Source organism: Eucyclogobius newberryi, unplaced genomic scaffold, assembly GCF_026437365.1.
Source record: "Eucyclogobius newberryi isolate DKJ021-1_F unplaced genomic scaffold, fEucNew1.0.hap1 SCAF_9, whole genome shotgun sequence".
NCBI classification, from domain to species: domain Eukaryota; kingdom Metazoa; phylum Chordata; class Actinopteri; order Gobiiformes; family Gobiidae; genus Eucyclogobius; species Eucyclogobius newberryi.
Window position 1 is genome coordinate 24494806 of NW_027316532.1, and position 18445 is coordinate 24513250.

General features: G+C 46.7%; 1 protein-coding gene across 1 annotated transcript in view; it reads left to right on the forward strand.

Annotated features, from left to right (window-relative positions):
* The window catches only part of tie1 (tyrosine kinase with immunoglobulin-like and EGF-like domains 1), a 35211-nt gene that overhangs the window by 6482 nt on the left and 10284 nt on the right, over nt 1-18445 (forward strand). Inside the window, exons 10-17 of the mRNA XM_072438360.1 lie at nt 111-269; nt 779-919; nt 12014-12316; nt 13265-13555; nt 14574-14767; nt 15463-15609; nt 15691-15754; nt 16056-16166. Coding sequence (XP_072294461.1) covers nt 111-269; nt 779-919; nt 12014-12316; nt 13265-13555; nt 14574-14767; nt 15463-15609; nt 15691-15754; nt 16056-16166 — 1410 coding nt within the window. The remainder of the gene's footprint in view (nt 1-110; nt 270-778; nt 920-12013; nt 12317-13264; nt 13556-14573; nt 14768-15462; nt 15610-15690; nt 15755-16055; nt 16167-18445) is intronic.

Sequence of the window (18445 nt, forward strand, 5' to 3'; positions counted from 1 at the left end):
CATTATCACTCACAAAAAAGCCCTATTTTCACTGGAAAACAATGAATGATTACCTTATTCCCCTGCAGTGTCTCATCTTCAGCTTTGATTGATTTTCCGCTGCTCCACAGAGCCCCCGGTGGCCATAACAGCTCCCAAACTGTTGAAAAAGTGGAGCAAGCAGCTGCTGGTGATGCCTGTGGACTCGTACAGAGGAGACGGCCCCATCGTCTCCATCAGACTTCTGTACACGCCTGTGGAGAACGGAGACTCCTGGTCCTCCATTATTGGTAAGAAGGAACGATCGGAAGAGCTTGAATCTCTCGAGTAGCAAAGAATGCTCATGTCAAATAAGTGTCACCTACTACCAAAGATTAGAAAAGTAAGTAATCAGAACTTTATTGATCTTCAAGGGAATTTCTTCAGTTAGAGTCGAGCAAGAGCTGGGAACAAATGTATTACAGTAACTATTGCATGTTGCACTATTTATCATCTTAATGTACAACTTGTGGTATTACTCCTCAAAACTAAATGTTCTTAATTACAACTGCCTTATTACTCAACAGCAATAAAATAATGTGGCTAGAAATCATCCCTAAACTGGTAGAAAACAGAAGTCGGTGAGTTTGAAATGATCCAAGAAGAAACCAATTCAGTAACTCATGCCACCAGAACCATAAATATTCTCCATCCAAAAGTATATTGCATTTCGTATCGTTTCCAAACTTCATTTCGCACACCAAGGAGTCCATATAGACAGAACGACTACAAGACGTGTTGCTTTATTGTTTCTATGCAGTGTACAGTGACAAAGAACCGATCAACCTGATGAACCTGAAGCCCACCACGCCGTATCGTATCCGCGTGCAGCTGAGTCGGCCCGGGGAGGGAGGCGAGGGGGCACTGGGCCCCGAGACCATCATGGCGACAGACTGTCCTGGTAAGACACAGTACAAATGATTACTGAATACAGAATGAAGGGCGGTCTAATGAATGATTATGAATTATTTGACGAACCTCTTTGAAAATGGAATGACACGTCTCAAGGGACTGTCCAAAACAAACTCTAAATATTGTAACTAGTAATGCATTTGATGAAGTTACACAGTTTGTTTGTAGGGTCTCAAAACTACATGTATTCAGTTTATGATTAAGGAAGATTTCTTAGCAGAAACGAGACAAGACGGGGCACCAGGGTTAAACCCAAAGAGCTAAGATACGGTCCTTAATCGCGCTCGTTAAAAAAAAAGGTCTGAAGGGTGTTTCACGATTCAGGGACTTACACATAGTCTAATCAAACAAACAATAGTCAATAACTCTTTCGTGTAGTTTATTTATCAAAAGGGTAATCAAAACACCGGAGCAGAAATGCGCACAGGTAAATCACAGGTGATGTTATATCAGATTTAACAGCAGATTTCATGCAGATAATGTTAAACCAGGGTTTTGCCTTTGATAATCAAACGTGTCTATGCTAATCTATGTCAAAAAGAGGGAAAGTGAGAAGCTAAAGGGGGAAGGGACAGCTGAGCTCTACCCAAATCACGCCACAAGCGAACCGCACAGTTGTCTCGGCTTACGGTTCCGTAGAGATTCGGTCCGACTGGTCCTTGTCCGCGGACGAGGTCCGTAGCGGGGCGTTGCGTGGAGCGGTGTGGCGGCGAAGGTTCGTGAAGCGAGCGGCGGCCGTGGAGCTGGCGGCGGTCGGGGAGCGATGCGTCACGTGTGGTGGAGGAGGCGGCGACGTGCTGTAGGGTCCTTGGCGCCAGGGAGCGGAGGAGGCTGCGCCGGGGAGCGATGCGTCGCATGGAGCGGAGGAGGCTGCGACTTCCTTGAAGCGGCGGCGGCAGCGGAGGCGATGTCGGGGAGTTCCTTGGCGGTAGAACGCTTTAGCGGTGTGTTAGCTCCTCACGCGGCCTTTACTCAGATGAGGACGTAGCGCTGATCCACGTAAACTGCGTAGATTACTTCAAAAAGAAAAGAAACGAAGTAGCAAAGAAAGTCTCTGTCCGGTTTAGCGCTTAAGCGTAGTTCCAGGTAGTTCCAGGTAGTTCCAGGTAGTTCCAGGTAGTTTCAGGTGGTTTCAGAGTCCTAGACTGGCATGGCCTTGTCGACCACGTGACGGACGGATTTTGTTGAGACAAAGGAAAAGTGAAAGGCCTGTCCGTGGAGACGGCTTTCAGAGAGAGGACAAAGGGGATGAAGAGAACAAGAGGAGAACAAAGAGGTCGTTTCTAGCTTGGAGCGTCCTTTTGATACCTGGCCCGCAGGGCATGCTGGGAGCGAAAGGGGCGGGCGCTACTGCGAAAACTTCCTGTCTAACATTTTCCTGACCGAGAAAATAAAACTGGAGTAACGTAAATAATAATGGCAAAAACATTGAACCCTGTTTTAACATTTACACGTTAAACACTTTTGGCAGTTTGTGCACATTATTTCTTGAGGTAGACACATTTTACATCTTCTTTCACCTGTGATAAAAATATCGAGTTAAAGCATTGGGAATATAAAACCTTAAACAGTGGAAAAATACGTAACACAAGGTGAAACATGAGTTGATTCGAAAAACATTCATGGCATAATTACATAAAACAGTTCATCGGGGCATCTTCCTGTAAGACTGTGGGGGGAAGAAGGTCTTTTTATCACACAAGTCACAGCGGCTCCCCTGCGGTGAGGGACAGAGGGAGAACGAAAAACCCCCAATGTTCAAAGAGAGATTTTCTGTTATCTGGCCGTGGAATGTCCATCTCCATTCCCCTACAACCCCCCGATTGGCCGTTGGTTCTCCGATGAAGAAGCATCGGGCAAATGTCAAAGGGAATGTCCTTACCGAGTCAGCGAGCGGCACAGAGTGGCATGATTTGGGTAGACCTCTGAACCTGGACTGGTCGCTTTATCCTATTTGGGCTGAGGGGCAGGTGCTAGTGGGTGTTACACTATCCCTAGGCTACTAAATTTCAGCACATCATCCTCAGAGGGAGTGGTAAACCATGCAAGAGCTCTTGACTCCTAGTGCAAGAATTTGGGCGTAGAAACAAGATTTTAAGACACCGAGGTAGCTTATGTAGTATCGAGGTACAAAATTAGATCAAGGTGGATGTCTATCGTGGAAAAAAAAAGAAAGTGGTTAACAAGGTTCCTGACATACGTTTCACCCTAGCGAAGCGGCAACTTCTAGGTTGGAACGCTTCTGTACGAAACAGGTGACAGAATATTCTACTCTATGGTTTGCATGCAGGGGAGATTAACATACGAGGCTAGTGGTAGGGACTTTGCGGGCTTAGGACCAGCTGTAAGTCGGGGATTTGGCTAAAATTTTTCAAGCTCCAGTAGGTGGCGCCTGCGTTAAATGTCGTCGGGGCAGAACAACTCGTGCTGCTGTGTCATGCTTGTCATAGTGGAGGATCGCCTCTCGGAGGGAAGTGTTCACGAGTCAACGGCCCCCCAACTATTTTAGCCCGGGTCTCTGTGACCTGGTCTCACACCGCCACGAAGGTTGGGCACGCGCTGCCTGCTGTCACAGGTTTTTAACCGCAAACGCCGCCGGTACTGTCATGTATTGCTATCACGATACGCAATAACGTCTGGGGTCTGTAAGTGTCACATGCCATCAGGAGGAGGCGTTGTGACCACATGCTTCTGTCAACACACATCTGGGGATGTGTTTAGAGACACTAACACGTAATTCTTTGATGATTAGGTTTTAGTGGTTAGGGTTAGTAGACTTTACAATCCGTGCAAAACAGTTGTTAGTACAGTCCCTAACGGGCGTGTGTTTGTCGGAGTTGTGTTCTAGTTGGAACTATCGGCATCCCTGACATGTCCCATGGGGTTTTGGTGCGCTTTGATTTGGTTGTGATGAACCCACTTCAGAGTAGGTTCTCTGCGTCCTTTGGTGATCTTCACGTGGTACACCACCGGAGATCGTTTGTTGACAATCTCGTAGGGTCCCGACCAACGTGGGAGGAGCTTTCGGGTTAGCTTGGTTAGCCAGTCTCTTGTCTGTCCGATCGGGTGCGCTAAGATGTAATACCATACCTTGTCGTTTGGGGCTTTCTGATCGTAGTAGGCCTTGCAATCCTTTGCACTTTTCTCAAGCTTCTTCTGAGCGAAAGAGAAGGTCGCTTTCAGGTGCTCCTGTAAGTCCGACATGTATTGGTGGTTGGTGTAGGCGGTTGCGATGCTAACCTCTCCCGGTTTGTACAACAGGTGTAGGGGGAGGGTCATCTGTCGGTCAGTCAAGAGTTTGTATGTGGCGTTGACCCCCCGGAGGCCAGCTGTTGGCGCGTCGTGTGCGTGCGTCAGCATAACCCCCCCGGAGGCTCTGAGGTACCACAAATGCGGGTGCAGTGAGGATCTCAGAGGCAACCACCTGCAGTCCATGACGCAAGGTGAAGTTCTCTCTTGTACGCCACAGCGCAGCGAGAGATGCGTCGGCAGCAAGTGCATCAGGAGGGAGGGCACTTGGCGCAGGGTCAGGAAGGAAACCGATGATGCGGCTTATGGCCCCATCGGCTGCTTGTAGAGACACAAGGTCAGAGGAAGCGAAGGTCGGAGACACTTCGAGAAGGGCGCGATCGGGCTGGGGCTGTCCGGTGACAGCACGGGGCCGTGTGATCGCGGCCACCGAAAGGGTGGGCTGGGTGGGCATCAACTCACTGTCCAGTGAGTCAGCCTGTAAGTTACAGGGAGCCCCTTCAAGGGCCCCTTGTTTTGCCGGGGAGTCGGCTAGGTCGTTGAGGTCTTTGTCTGGCGGCACGTCGACCTTGGGAGGGGTCACGATGGCACAGCACTGAACTGACGGAGTTGATTGGGGCGTGGGCAGAGGTCGACGGACTTGTGCCCAGATTTTGAGTCGTTTAAAATCAACCAGTGGCTCGAAGCGACTGAGCAGCTCTTGACCTAAAAGAAGGGGAATAGAATTCAAAGGTGAAACGTAAACAGGATGCATCAGTTTCATGGGGCCGATCGTTATCTGGATCAGGGCCACCTCGTCAAGGGTGGTGTTGACCTGAGAGTAAGGTCGGATTTCCAAGCAGCAGGGCTGTGACTTCAGTTCTCGTTGAGAGTGCTGGGCCACCTTTTGTAAGGTTCTGAAAAGATCGCAAGAGATCAAGCTGATGTCGGCGGCTGTATCAAGGAGTGCATCATGCACGAAGTTGTCCTCCAAGAGGACTGAAAGATAAAGCTTGCGTGCGGCTCCCTTTTCGGTAAGGTTACCAAGAAACTGGGTAAAGGGGGGCTCGCATTGGATGATCGACGGGTCGTTATCCTGTGGGCTGGAGATAGAACTTACCTGGACCACAAAGACGTCGTTGGCCTCCGGTGGCATTTGATCGTCGCTGTCAAGTTCCTGGTCTTCAGGGGGTTGGTCCCCAGTGACAGGTGTTTCCGACAGAGGGTCCAGGTCCACAGGGCTCCGATAGAAGTCTTCTAACTCGTCTTCCGATTGGCTGAGCGCTGAGTTATCACTCGTCTCAGGTCCGAGGGAGGTTACGGCGAGGCCCTCCGCTTTACTTTTCTGGTTCCGTTTCATGTCTTGGATCATTTTCAGCACCTTACTCAGCTGTTCTTTGCTGAGGTTCGAAGCGTCGAGACTCAGTTTAGAGGAAGACTTGCCTGCGGAGTCTTCTGGGGTTTCTTCCTTCGTTGAGCCGTTATCGAAGATCTTGTCTTTGATTGACGGATCCGACAGGCGTCCAGCATAGGAGTCGATGTCTCTCAGGTACGCGCTGGTGTCGTTAGCGACGCCTGGCTTGGGCTCAAACCGAGAGATATGCCTGGCTATTTTGTCGAAGTCATGGTCGGTCGGGCCTCGATGGCGTCTATCGGGGTCTCTGCCCGCGCGATAGTCTTCACGAGTGTTCCTGAAGTCGTCGGGGTACCTACGAGTGTCCCTACGGTCATCTCGCCGCGCGTCCCTGTGGTCATCGTAGTGCCTGCGGGGGCTACCGTGGTCGTCTCGTCGCGCGTCCTGTAGTTCGGCGTGATGTCTGCGGGGGCTGTCACGTCTGTCGCGTCGCCTGTCCCGTAGGTCATAGTCCGAATAACGTCGGGCGGAGCTGGTAGAGTCGGGTCCGGGGTGGTACCGGGACTTGTCTCGGTCACGGGCGTCCCCCAGTCGTCTACCGTCAGTGTAGGTCCGGCTGGGGCTCCTCCCCCCGTAGGTTCGTCCATGCGTGTCAGAGTCGGAGGTTCGATCGTCTCTGTGCCGGTCATTGTCAGCGTAAGGGGTGGGGCTCTTACGTCTGTCACGTCGCCTGTCCCGTAGGTCATAGTCCGAATAACGTCGGGCGGAGCTGGTAGAGTCGGGTCCGGGGTGGTACCGGGACTTGTCTCGGTCACGGCCGTCCCCCAGTCGTCTACCGTCAGTGTAGGTCCGGCTGGGGCTCCTCCCCCCGTAGGTTCGTCCATGCGTGTCAGAGTCGGAGGTTCGATAGTCTCTGGGTCGGCCATTGTCAGCGTACGGGGTGGGGCTCTTACGTCTGTCGTAGTCGTGGTCCCGTGGTGGCCAGCTACGGTCTGTCCAGTCTCCCCTTTCTTCCTCGAAGTACAGCCTCTGTGGATCCAGGCAGGCCACGGGGGTTGGACTGGGTTGAGTCCCCCTCCCGTGGTCCTCCCGGTTGTCTGTACTCGGTCGGTCGTAGGACGGTTTCGCACGGCTTCGCCTGTCAGTCAGGTCTCTTATCTGGAGTCTAAGGTCATGCAGCTCAGTCTCTGCCTTTTCAGTCGCCTGAATGGATCGGTGGAGCGCGTGCTTAGCATCTTCCAGGTCAGCTTCCAGGGCCTTTGGCGCGTGTCGGAGGTCAAGCCACAGCGCAAGGTCCTCGTGAAGGACCCTGTTGGGCAGGAGCCTGTTCCTTCCCAGGACACCAGGGGCTACTTCACTGGTATAGTCTACCATGGACTTGTGTAGGTTGTCTACAGGCCAGTGAATGACATCACTATCAGAGTCCGCCATGTTTACTTGAGGCAGGGTCGGGACGAGAAGGTCCCAAGTCGCCAGGTCTGTGAGTTGTCTAGATCAATTCAGTCAAGTGGGACAGATATGTCGGGACGCCGATAGTTTCTGAATTAAAATCGCTCGCTTAGGAGAATTTAAAAGAAACGTTTTAGAGTGTTCGTGTTAAGTTACTGTGGCTAGGCTGACCTTTGTGCGTGTAGCGTGCTAGTTCGTGCGTGAGCGGGGCATGCAGTCGTGCGGGTGTTGATGTTTGGATGAAACAACAGTTAACAAGGCATGTTAAATGGCATTGCAGTTAGACATCAACCATGGACGCATGCAGTGTCCACAACAATTCACTAGGTTACACGGCAAGGCTTAGCGGGGTCAGGGCCATGCAGTTACGTAACAAGAGGTCTGGTCGGGGCGACACTCGCTGTTCTTGACCAGCATTCAGTAGACAAACAGGTAAACAACAAGCTGCTATTCTGATAGCGTGCAGCATTCACAGTGAAGTGTTACTTAGCGCCGGGGTACACCTGCGGAGATTAGTTGAAAATCATGCAGTGTATAGAAAGGAAAAATTTTGTTTAATCAAAGCGTTAAACAGCAGCGTCAGCTGTGCAGAACGAGCGTTAAACAAGGTGTTGTTCTGGGGCGTGCGCACACTTGCAGCAGAACAGGTACAAAGCGGTTAGTTAAAACAGGCCATGCACTTCGAAAAGAAAAATATTGATTAACACGTTAAGACAGCGTCGGCTGTGCAGAACAGGCGTTAAACAAGGGGTTGTTCTGGGGCGTGTACACACTTGCAGCAGAACAGGTACAAAGCGGTTAGTTAAAACAGGCCATGCACTTCTGAAAGAAACATATTGATTAACGCGTTAAAACAGCGTCGGCTGTGCGAAACGAGCGTTAAACAAGGTGTGAGCTTAGGAGCATGCAAGCACTTGCAAAACAGATACACAGCGGTTAATTAAAACAGGCCATGCATTTCAAAAGAAAAATATTGATTAACGCGTTAAAACAGCATCGGCTGTGCAGAACGAGCGTTAACCAAGGTGTTGTTCTGGGGCGTGTACACACTTGCAGCAGAACAGGTACAAAGCGGTTAGTTAAAACAGGCCATGCACTTCTAAAAGAAAAATATTGATTAAAGCGTTAAAACAACAGTGGGGGAAACTGCGAAAGCATTTAAACAATCTGTGTTAGCAGCGAGGAGCATGCAGTGCGAAAGTAAACACCAATCTTGTTAGTGTCTAGGTGCGACTTGATTGTCACCCCCGGTGTGTGTTGACAGGGGAACAGGGTCAGCCTAAGGGTAAAGTGTAGTACAATTTACCCACCACCAGATGGAGACAAAGCTCCGCTAAGCGTGTGATTCAATTTAATGACCACTAGGTGGAGACAAAGCTCCGCTAAGAGTGTGATTCAATTTAATGACCACTAGGTGGAGACAAAGCTCCGCTAAGAGTGCGATTCAATTTAATGACCACTAGGTGGAGACAAAGCTCCGCTAAGCGTGTGATTCAATTTAATGACCACTAGGTGGAGACAAAGCTCCGCTAAGAGTGTGATTCAATTTAATGACCACTAGGTGGAGACAAAGCTCCGCTAAGAGTGTGATTCAATTTAATGACCACTAGGTGGAGACAAAGCTCCGCTAAGCGTGTGATTCAATTTGATGACCACTAGGTGGAGACAAGGCTCCGCTAAGAGTGTGATTCAATTTAATGACCACTGGATGGAGACAAAGCTCCGCTAAGAGTGTGATTCAATTTAATGACCACTAGATGGAGACAGGGCTCCGCAAAGGGTGTGATTCAATTTAATGACCACTAGGTGGAGACAAAGCTCCTGGGCTGGACAGTTTTCCTCCGGAGGAATTCCAGCTGGGCGCAGGGCGCCTGGGACCGCCTCTAGGGGGGGGTCAGAGTTAGCGTCGAGTCGTCACTCGGCACGCTCTACACGGCTTTGTTAGCATTTAGCTCATGTGTTAGCGTTAGCATCCACGCTCGGCCGCGTGGTTTGTAAAGACAAAATGGCGGTTAGCACAACAACATGGCATTTAGCTCGGCTCGTGTTTGTGCTAGCTCAGGGCCGTAGCCTATGTACTAGCTTCTGCTCGTGTCATTTGGTAGCGAGCCAAAAATATTCACGAGCGTGGCAGTTGTTCGGGGACGGGAAACTCGCCGTACTGCCCCTGCCGTCTTGGGGTGGATGTGCTTATGCGGCGTTACAGCCCTAATAAGCTTCCCCAGGTTCGATAATTATCTTGTGCACGTGTTCGTGAAGTAACTAGGCGGTTTGCGTATGGTAACAGCAGCGTACGGTTTATCCAAGCATCGTTACAGCGCCGGCAAGTTCACAAAGCAGTCTCATATTCCAGCATCGACACAGCAGCATACAGTTTGAGTTCAAACGTCCACAAAAGTTTATGAGTACTAATCTGATTCAAAGACTATGAAAAGTTTTAATCGCCTCACACGGGGCACCAAATATGTAGGGTCTCAAAACTACATGTATTCAGTTTATGATTAAGGAAGATTTCTTAGCAGAAACGAGACAAGACGGGGCACCAGGGTTAAACCCAAAGAGCTAAGATACGGTCCTTAATCGCGCTCGTTAAAAAAAAAGGTCTGAAGGGTGTTTCACGATTCAGGGACTTACACATAGTCTAATCAAACAAACAATAGTCAATAACTCTTTCGTGTAGTTTATTTATCAAAAGGGTAATCAAAACACCGGAGCAGAAATGCGCACAGGTAAATCACAGGTGATGTTATATCAGATTTAACAGCAGATTTCATGCAGATAATGTTAAACCAGGGTTTTGCCTTTGATAATCAAACGTGTCTATGCTAATCTATGTCAAAAAGAGGGAAAGTGAGAAGCTAAAGGGGGAAGGGACAGCTGAGCTCTACCCAAATCACGCCACAAGCGAACCGCACAGTTGTCTCGGCTTACGGTTCCGTAGAGATTCGGTCCGACTGGTCCTTGTCCGCGGACGAGGTCCGTAGCGGGGCGTCGCGTGGAGCGGTGTGGCGGCGAAGGTTCGTGAAGCGAGCGGCGGCCGTGGAGCTGGCGGCGGTCGGGGAGCGATGCGTCACGTGTGGTGGAGGAGGCGGCGACGTGCTGTAGGGTCCTTGGCGCCAGGGAGCGGAGGAGGCTGCGCCGGGGAGCGATGCGTCGCATGGAGCGGAGGAGGCTGCGACTTCCTTGAAGCGGCGGCGGCAGCGGAGGCGATGTCGGGGAGTTCCTTGGCGGTAGAACGCTTTAGCGGTGTGTTAGCTCCTCACGCGGCCTTTACTCAGATGAGGACGTAGCGCTGATCCACGTAAACTGCGTAGATTACTTCAAAAAGAAAAGAAACGAAGTAGCAAAGAAAGTCTCTGTCCGGTTTAGCGCTTAAGCGTAGTTCCAGGTAGTTCCAGGTAGTTCCAGGTAGTTCCAGGTAGTTTCAGGTGGTTTCAGAGTCCTAGACTGGCATGGCCTTGTCGACCACGTGACGGACGGATTTTGTTGAGACAAAGGAAAAGTGAAAGGCCTGTCCGTGGAGACGGCTTTCAGAGAGAGGACAAAGGGGATGAAGAGAACAAGAGGAGAACAAAGAGGTCGTTTCTAGCTTGGAGCGTCCTTTTGATACCTGGCCCGCAGGGCATGCTGGGAGCGAAAGGGGCGGGCGCTACTGCGAAAACTTCCTGTCTAACATTTTCCTGACCGAGAAAATAAAACTGGAGTAACGTAAATAATAATGGCAAAAACATTGAACCCTGTTTTAACATTTACACGTTAAACACTTTTGGCAGTTTGTGCACATTATTTCTTGAGGTAGACACATTTTACATCTTCTTTCACCTGTGATAAAAATATCGAGTTAAAGCATTGGGAATATAAAACCTTAAACAGTGGAAAAATACGTAACACAAGGTGAAACATGAGTTGATTCGAAAAACATTCATGGCATAATCACATAAAACAGTTCATCGGGGCATCTTCCTGTAAGACTGTGGGGGGAAGAAGGTCTTTTTATCACACAAGTCACAGCGGCTCCCCTGCGGTGAGGGACAGAGGGAGAACGAAAAACCCCCAATGTTCAAAGAGAGATTTTCTGTTATCTGGCCGTGGAATGTCCATCTCCATTCCCCTACAGTTCATCTACAGACAGCTTATGTGGCATCGTTTGAGGGTAACAAATCCATAAATGTAAAAGAACACAATTTGCAAAGTAAATGTCTCTGTTTATTTGATTCCATTGGATGCAATTAAATGTTCAGTGTCTGCAATATTGAGCTCAAACAGTTTTATTCTTTTTGAGTTGTTGTTGGGGCAGATAAAAAGAGATACAGCTAGCGGAGTCCATTCATTTTAAAGTAGAAGAGCTGCTCTATCACGTCCCCCACTGTTCAATAACTGCAAGAGTAAACACAGAGTTGTATTGTACCAAATGCAGACACAAAGACATGGAGAATACAGTGTTCCAACGGCCCTAATGTGTATAAATATCCAAGAATGCTACATGCTAATGCAACACGAGCTATGTATTTTGATAGCTACAGAACAGTTTACTTTTCCGAGGCAACGCCATGCCAACAACCTCTGATAAGACTTGAGTTGCCTCGAATTAGTTTATATAGTGTTTCAAATATATACCGTATTTCTGGACTATAAGTCGCACTGGAGTATAAGTCGCACCATCCAAAAAATGGATAATAGACAAGAAAAAAAACATGAAATGCGGTTGCAAGTGTGAACATACCAGATAATATCATATAAATCGCTCCGGAGCATAAGTATAAGTATATAAGTATAAATATAAGTATAAGTCGCACCCCGGCCAAAACTATGAAAAAAGGTGCGACTTATAATCCGGAAACTACGGTATATAATGAAGCAAGAAAAGTCTGAAAAGTGGGAACAAGTTATTGTGTTTTCACCCACCAGGCCATGTTCATAAGTATAAATCGGACTGTCTGTTGCCATGGAAATGACTCAAACTTACACACGAGACTGGACACACGCACGAGGAGCGTGTCTTGCTGGGACGTAGTCCAGCAGGTGCGCTGACCCTGTCCCCTGTCGCCTCAGAGCCCACAGCTCAGCCGGAAATCGACACCAGCTCAGCGGAGGGCCGTAACGTCACCGTGCACTGGCGTCTCCCCGGCAACACCGGCGTTACCGCGGCCACGGCCAGCGGCTTCCTAGTGCAGCTGTTCGGCCCCCCGCCCTACAGCGACAAACTGCAGGAGGAGACCACTCTGCTCAGCGTCCTGTCCATCAAGTTCTACCAGCTGCGCTACCAGCAGGACTACAGCGTGGTGGTGCGCCTCATCAACTGCAGCAGCCAGGGGCCCCCGTCCAAGCCCTACCACTTCCGTCTCTTCAGCCAGGGTAAATGCAGTTATCTTTGGCACGCAAACCGGGCTCATGTTGTGGCGTGACACGATGCAGTCACGTATGATTCATGTGTTTCTGAATGAATGCAGCGACATGGATTGTGCGTGTGTAATCGTGTAGAAATGTGTGTGACTGACAGTATTTTGGAGGGAGGTTCGTTTTACTAGATGAATGACCGGATGAGTGATTGTATTATATGCTTTAAATGTGTATATAGTATATTTTATTTTATTGGCACGCGCACCATTTTTTTTTATATCAACCTTTCCAGAGGCTGCATTAGGCAAATTAGCAACTCTTTTGTGTAGGTCAAACTAAAGAAGCTATTGGATGTAAAACTGTGCATAAAACACATCGAAAAACCACTACATCAGGGCCGGGGAGTTGTTGTTGTTGTTGTTGTTGTGGTTGTTGGACATTTTGGATGACTGTGATTTTAATACATGTAAATCCAAGTCTGACCTTTCAAGCAGGAGTAGCTCATTACAATTTCATTCTCATATCCAACAATTTGCGTAAAAGCAATTGCAAATCAACCTTCATTAATCAAATTTATTGTAAAGTTTATTGCAAATTAGTTGAAATCATATAGTGTTTTACTACTTCTGGTAATTACTTGATTCAATACGGGTTTCCATTCAAATTAATAACATTTTATAGTCTTTCTCTTTAGCATTACGACCCTGCTCTGCTAATAAGACAGTCAGGAGTAAACTTAACAATATAGTTTATTGAATGTATTTGATCAATGACCCAGCCCTTCACTGCATGCTCAGAGGCTAATGATGGGTAAAAGTAGAAAGAAAAGAACTACTCTGTAAGAACCACATCAAAGTAACTCTCTCCTCGCCCACATGCTGCGGTTGAACTTTGTACGTTAATGTTTAATCAGCACTTTTGCATAATTATTTGCATGCGTCTTTTCTGTTTTGCTCGGCCCAGGTCCGTCATCTCCGCGCAACGTCCAGGCGCTGCCCCTGTCGATATCGGCCGTGCAGGTGAAGTGGCAGCCCCCCGAGGACCCCAACGGAGGCATCGTCAAGTATGTGATCGAGTACCAGCCGGTGGGCCGGGGGAGCCCGCACCCCTGGGTGGACACGGACGACGGCAACAAGACCACCAAAGACGTGACGGCGCTCAACGGCAGCACGCTCTACCAGTTCAGGGTCCGGGCCTTCTCCAAAGTCCCGGGAGAGTGGAGCAAGTTTGTCCAAGCCATGACTCAAGGAGACGGTAAGAGCGCTTCACTGCCGCCGTGTCCATGGGCAAGACACTTCACCTGTGTCTTGAGAGCACTTTGAAGTGAGTGTGATAGTGTGATTGGAGTGGCGTTTATCAGTAAGTCATCTTTAAAAACGTACAAGGGTTTTGGCATTGAACATATGCGTGAGTTGCCAATGCCATTAGTGGAGATGCACTTAGGCAAGACACATCGTTAGGGCTTTTCCCCCCTCATATCTATCTATCACAATGTTTAATTAAAAACAAATACACATTTCTGTCAATATATCTTAATTAATCAGTGTCATTGAACTCGAAAAAGTCAAATATCTTCCTCCAAAGTCTGACCTTTGGCTGTGGACTTTCAATTAAAAAGATGATAATTGACAATCAAAAATGACTGAATCTCACTCTTGATTAAAATTTGATTAATTGCACAGGTCTCCACTTCACTCAACGTGCCTATTATGAATCTGCGTGAACGTGAGAGTGATTTGTGGTGGCACTGATTGGCAGCCTCGCTTCAGTCGGTCTACCCCAGGGCAGTTATGGCGTACACAAAAAGCACTATGGACATCAAGAGCATTTTATCCCGCTCATAACCGCTGCTCATGTTTGCCTGTTCAGTGCCTGTATAAAATGTTCTTTTAGGTAGGATCACACACACATATACTTGGGATGGGCAATAGAATGGTTCCATTATCGTATCTGTCGTTAGGGGTCTTTTTGAATGAACTAATGGGTAAAAATACTTATAGAAGAGAAGTTTCGTTTAAATATGTCTTTACACAATTATTTTACATCCCAAATAAACACATTTTGTAAATATTCTACTAGTGAAAAGTACATTTTTTATCTTAACTCCAACTTCATATTTTTGGGCCTCACTATGGATTTTAAAATATAAATATCAGTATCTGCTCATATTGTTTATCAGCCACAGAAGCAGGTCAACTGAGCTTTTATTTTCACGCCTGTTAATTATCTCGTAACTTACCTTTCCACTTTCCTGACGCGATGACACGCGCAGGCGTCGAAAGCCTGACCCCGACCACTCAGGGCGTGGCAGGGAAGCCTCTGGGGGACAGTTACCAGCTCCTGGTGGCCATCGTGGGCTCAGTGACCGTGACCTTTGTGACCATTCTGCTGGTGCTGCTGGCTCTGTTCTTCATCCGCAAAACTCTGCTCAACAGACGCCGCACGTTCACCTACCAGTCCGGATCAGTGAGTACAGTCGCATTTAATGACAGGCCACTCATTACATCGCGGGAGAAAATGCTTGTATTTCTGTAAAAGTTTCTAGTGGGTATGGTATGGTCAAACATTGTACCCATGCAAGAGTACCTTTACTTAAAAATACTAGTAGACGTACAAAGTAGTGGTCTAAGAAAAAAGGATTTGGGGAAACTTCATCCATCCATCCATCCATTTTCTGCCGCTTTATCCGGGGCCGGGTCGCCGGGGCAGCAGTCTGAGCAGGGTTCCCTCTCCCCAGACACTTCCTCCATCTCCTTCCGGGGGGATTTTATTTTGTAAGAGTAAATACAAACTGTCTCAAGGTTTCATCTGATTGATCATTTTGAAGTGAATGTAATTGATGATAAAACATAGAAACATAGAACCAACTGACGACCAACACCGAAACGCTGACGCACTTTTGCAGAGAAGTTCTTGATTAAATTAAACTGAGCACAACTCAACTCTGGTAGTGGGTCAAGATAAGAGATTATACAAGATTTATTACCATTTCCCAATTAATATAAACTACTGTCACTCAACAACAGACTTTGAATCTATTTGAACATTCTACTTATTCTTTAAGTTAATGTTTCTCATTTCTGATGTTCTTGTCCTTTCACTCTATTAAGAAAACGTTTCAGTTGTTTTTCAGTAATAAAGGTCCTGTTTATTTGCTCTAGGGAGAGGAAACTATCCTGCAGTTCAACTCTGGAACTCTGACCCTCACGAGAAGACCAAAGCCCACCCCTGAGCCCCTCACATACCCCATCCTGGAGTGGGAGGATATTAAGTTTGAAGACGTCATCGGAGAGGGAAACTTTGGACAGGTAGTTTATTTAATTATTTTGAAATATATCGTTTCCTCTTTTAATCACGTACCTTTCAGTTAATAGAGATTTCATACTTAGGTCATCAAAGCAATGATCAAGAAAGACGGCAGCAAGATGAGTGCGGCCATAAAGATGCTCAAAGGTAAAATTCAGCTGTAGAAGAGCGCAATTTATTAATAATATCAATAACACTGAAGAAGTTGCAAAATCATAAGATCATCATCTACTAAAAAAAACATAAAACTACAAAAAGCACTGGTTAAAATATGACAAACTTTCGAAAATATTAATACATATTTATCTGATACATTTTCTCTAATTTATTGTATACTCAGTCTTGTTCATACATTTTCTTTGGATGATCAAATCTTTTCCTTTCAAAAGATCTGAACTTCTGAGCTGCTTCACAGGTTTTCCTCTAATGATGTGGTTTGTTTCCTCAGAATACGCCACGGAGAATGACCACAGAGACTTTGCAGGCGAGCTGGAGGTGCTGTGCAAACTGGGGCAACATCCCAACATCATCAACCTGATCGGAGCCTGTGAGAACAGAGGTGAGGGATCAGCGACCCCTAGTGGCCTTTGGCCACAGCTTATCATTGTTTTATTCATATCCCCAAGGTGTATTCACACTTGTACTGGTTTGATCATGGTTTGATCCTGGTTTGATTATGGTTTGATTATGGTTTGATCCTGGTTTGATCCTGGTTTGATCCTGGTTTGATCATGGTTTGATTCTGGTTTGATTCTGGTTGGATTCTGGTTTGATCCTGGTATGATTATGGTTTGATCCTGGTTTGATCCTGGTTTGATCCTGGTATGATTCTGGTTTGATCCTGGTTTGATTCTGGTTTGATTCTGGTTTGATTCTGGTTTGATTCTGGTTTGATTCTGGTTTGATTCTGGTTTGATTCTGGTTTGATCCTGGTTTGATTCTGGTTTGATTCTGGTTTGATTCTGGTTTGATCCTGGTATGATTCTGGTTTGATCCTGGTTTGATCCTGGTTTGATTATGGTTTGATTCTGGTTTGATTCTGGTTTGATCCTGGTATGATTCTGGTTTGATTCTGGTTTGATCCTGGTATGATTCTGGTTTGATCCTGGTTTGATTCTGGTGTGATCCTGGTATGATCCTGGTTTCATCCTTACAAAGTTGTATTTAGTTAATGGTAGGGTTTGTAGAAATCTATTTTAAATGTAATAGCATGACCTGAGCTAAACAAGTTCAGATCAAATATAGCTTTTACAAGTAACAACAATTGATATGGGACTTGATGGTTAAGTAATTTGTGTTCTAATTGGGTTCTCAATGATCCAATCAGAAAGCAGAATGAGCCCCACGTTAGTCTCTCATTTGAGTTGCCAGTTTTGATTCTGAAATCCAGTGTGTTTAAGCCTCTCTCTGATCTGACTGGTCACGACCTAAAGCCGAGCACCTGCACCGCTCATGAAACAGTGCTAGTGCAGCCTCTGCAGCTTATGAGGGAAATCTGGAGCTTCTGAGCTGAACATGAGCCTGTCCATAAACTGAGCAGGAGAAGCACTCTGAAACAACAGCACAATCTACATATTCTCCCTTTAAAGACAAACATATGATAACAGTACTAGTTTCATCATATAGAGTAAACCTACATGTATGATGATGAACTGAAGCTGTGAAAACAATGGCAGCAGTACTGTAGTAGCGCTTATCTGAAGTAACTCTACTTGGGTACAGTATATGGTGGTTGACCAAGAAGATATTACACTTTTATCGCATCATTTCATGTTCCCTTAGTATCTTGTCACTCACTGGGAATGTGCGCGTGTCTGAGCATCTCTGTATTTATGGGGCATATCCACATGACTTCTCTGTCATCATAAATAAACATAACAAGAGCTTCAGACACTGGTGCCATTTTAATACCACTACATCGCGGGCCCCTGTAGAAGAGGTTTTAAGATCCTGAACTATTGCCCTCATCTCATCTGCTGCGATCCGCAAATGGAGATCCCCTGCATAAGTCCAGAGTAAATAGTCCCCGTCTGCCTGTTATTAGTCGTTTGATTAGTCCCGGCTGCTGTGGCGTGTTTTCATGAATTTAAATCAGGTTTCCACATCACCAAATGTTAACATTGAGGATTAAATTTCCAGTTTTACGTTGTTTTAATCAAATTGGCATTGTTTGATCGGGGATTAGGGACGTCTGAGATTAGATTTAATTATGGAAATTACAACAATGAAAACATAACAAACCCAAATAGACCTTGAAAATAAACATCCAGCAAATGTCTCAACCCTGCGTCGCTGCCATTGTGCGGTTTTGGAAAGTCGCTGCACACGAGACACAAAAGAAATGCGATAGTCAAACAACAAACTGTTCAAAGCCGCGTTTTTCTGGAGCTGAGGCAAAAGAGGTTTTTGTAGGAAGAACCGTGTTTTCTGAATAAACTTTGGTAGACCTTTGTTTTTCATTCCTGGTCAAGTTTATATTTTGATTCATCAGTTTCAAGCCTGTACTTTGTCTCGGCCTGCACGGTTTTGGGGGGAAATCAAGTTGTTTTAGTCTTTGCGATTAGATTTTTCAAGATTCAGTTCAGATTTTCAGCACGCAAATGAGCGGTAATATCTGAGAGACTGAAATATGTGCAGCTAAATGCATTTTACGGCAAAATTCAATCATTTTTACCTAAATAGACTGGATATTTTGTTCTGTGTGGTGTATTTTCCATTAGGCAAACCACTGCAACCTCTGCCATTTGCTAACCAAGTAACAATTCCAGTTCAGTTGCAATATTATCTGCAGCCATAACTCTCTACGTATTGTTTAACAGCAAGCGGGATCAGAGTTTT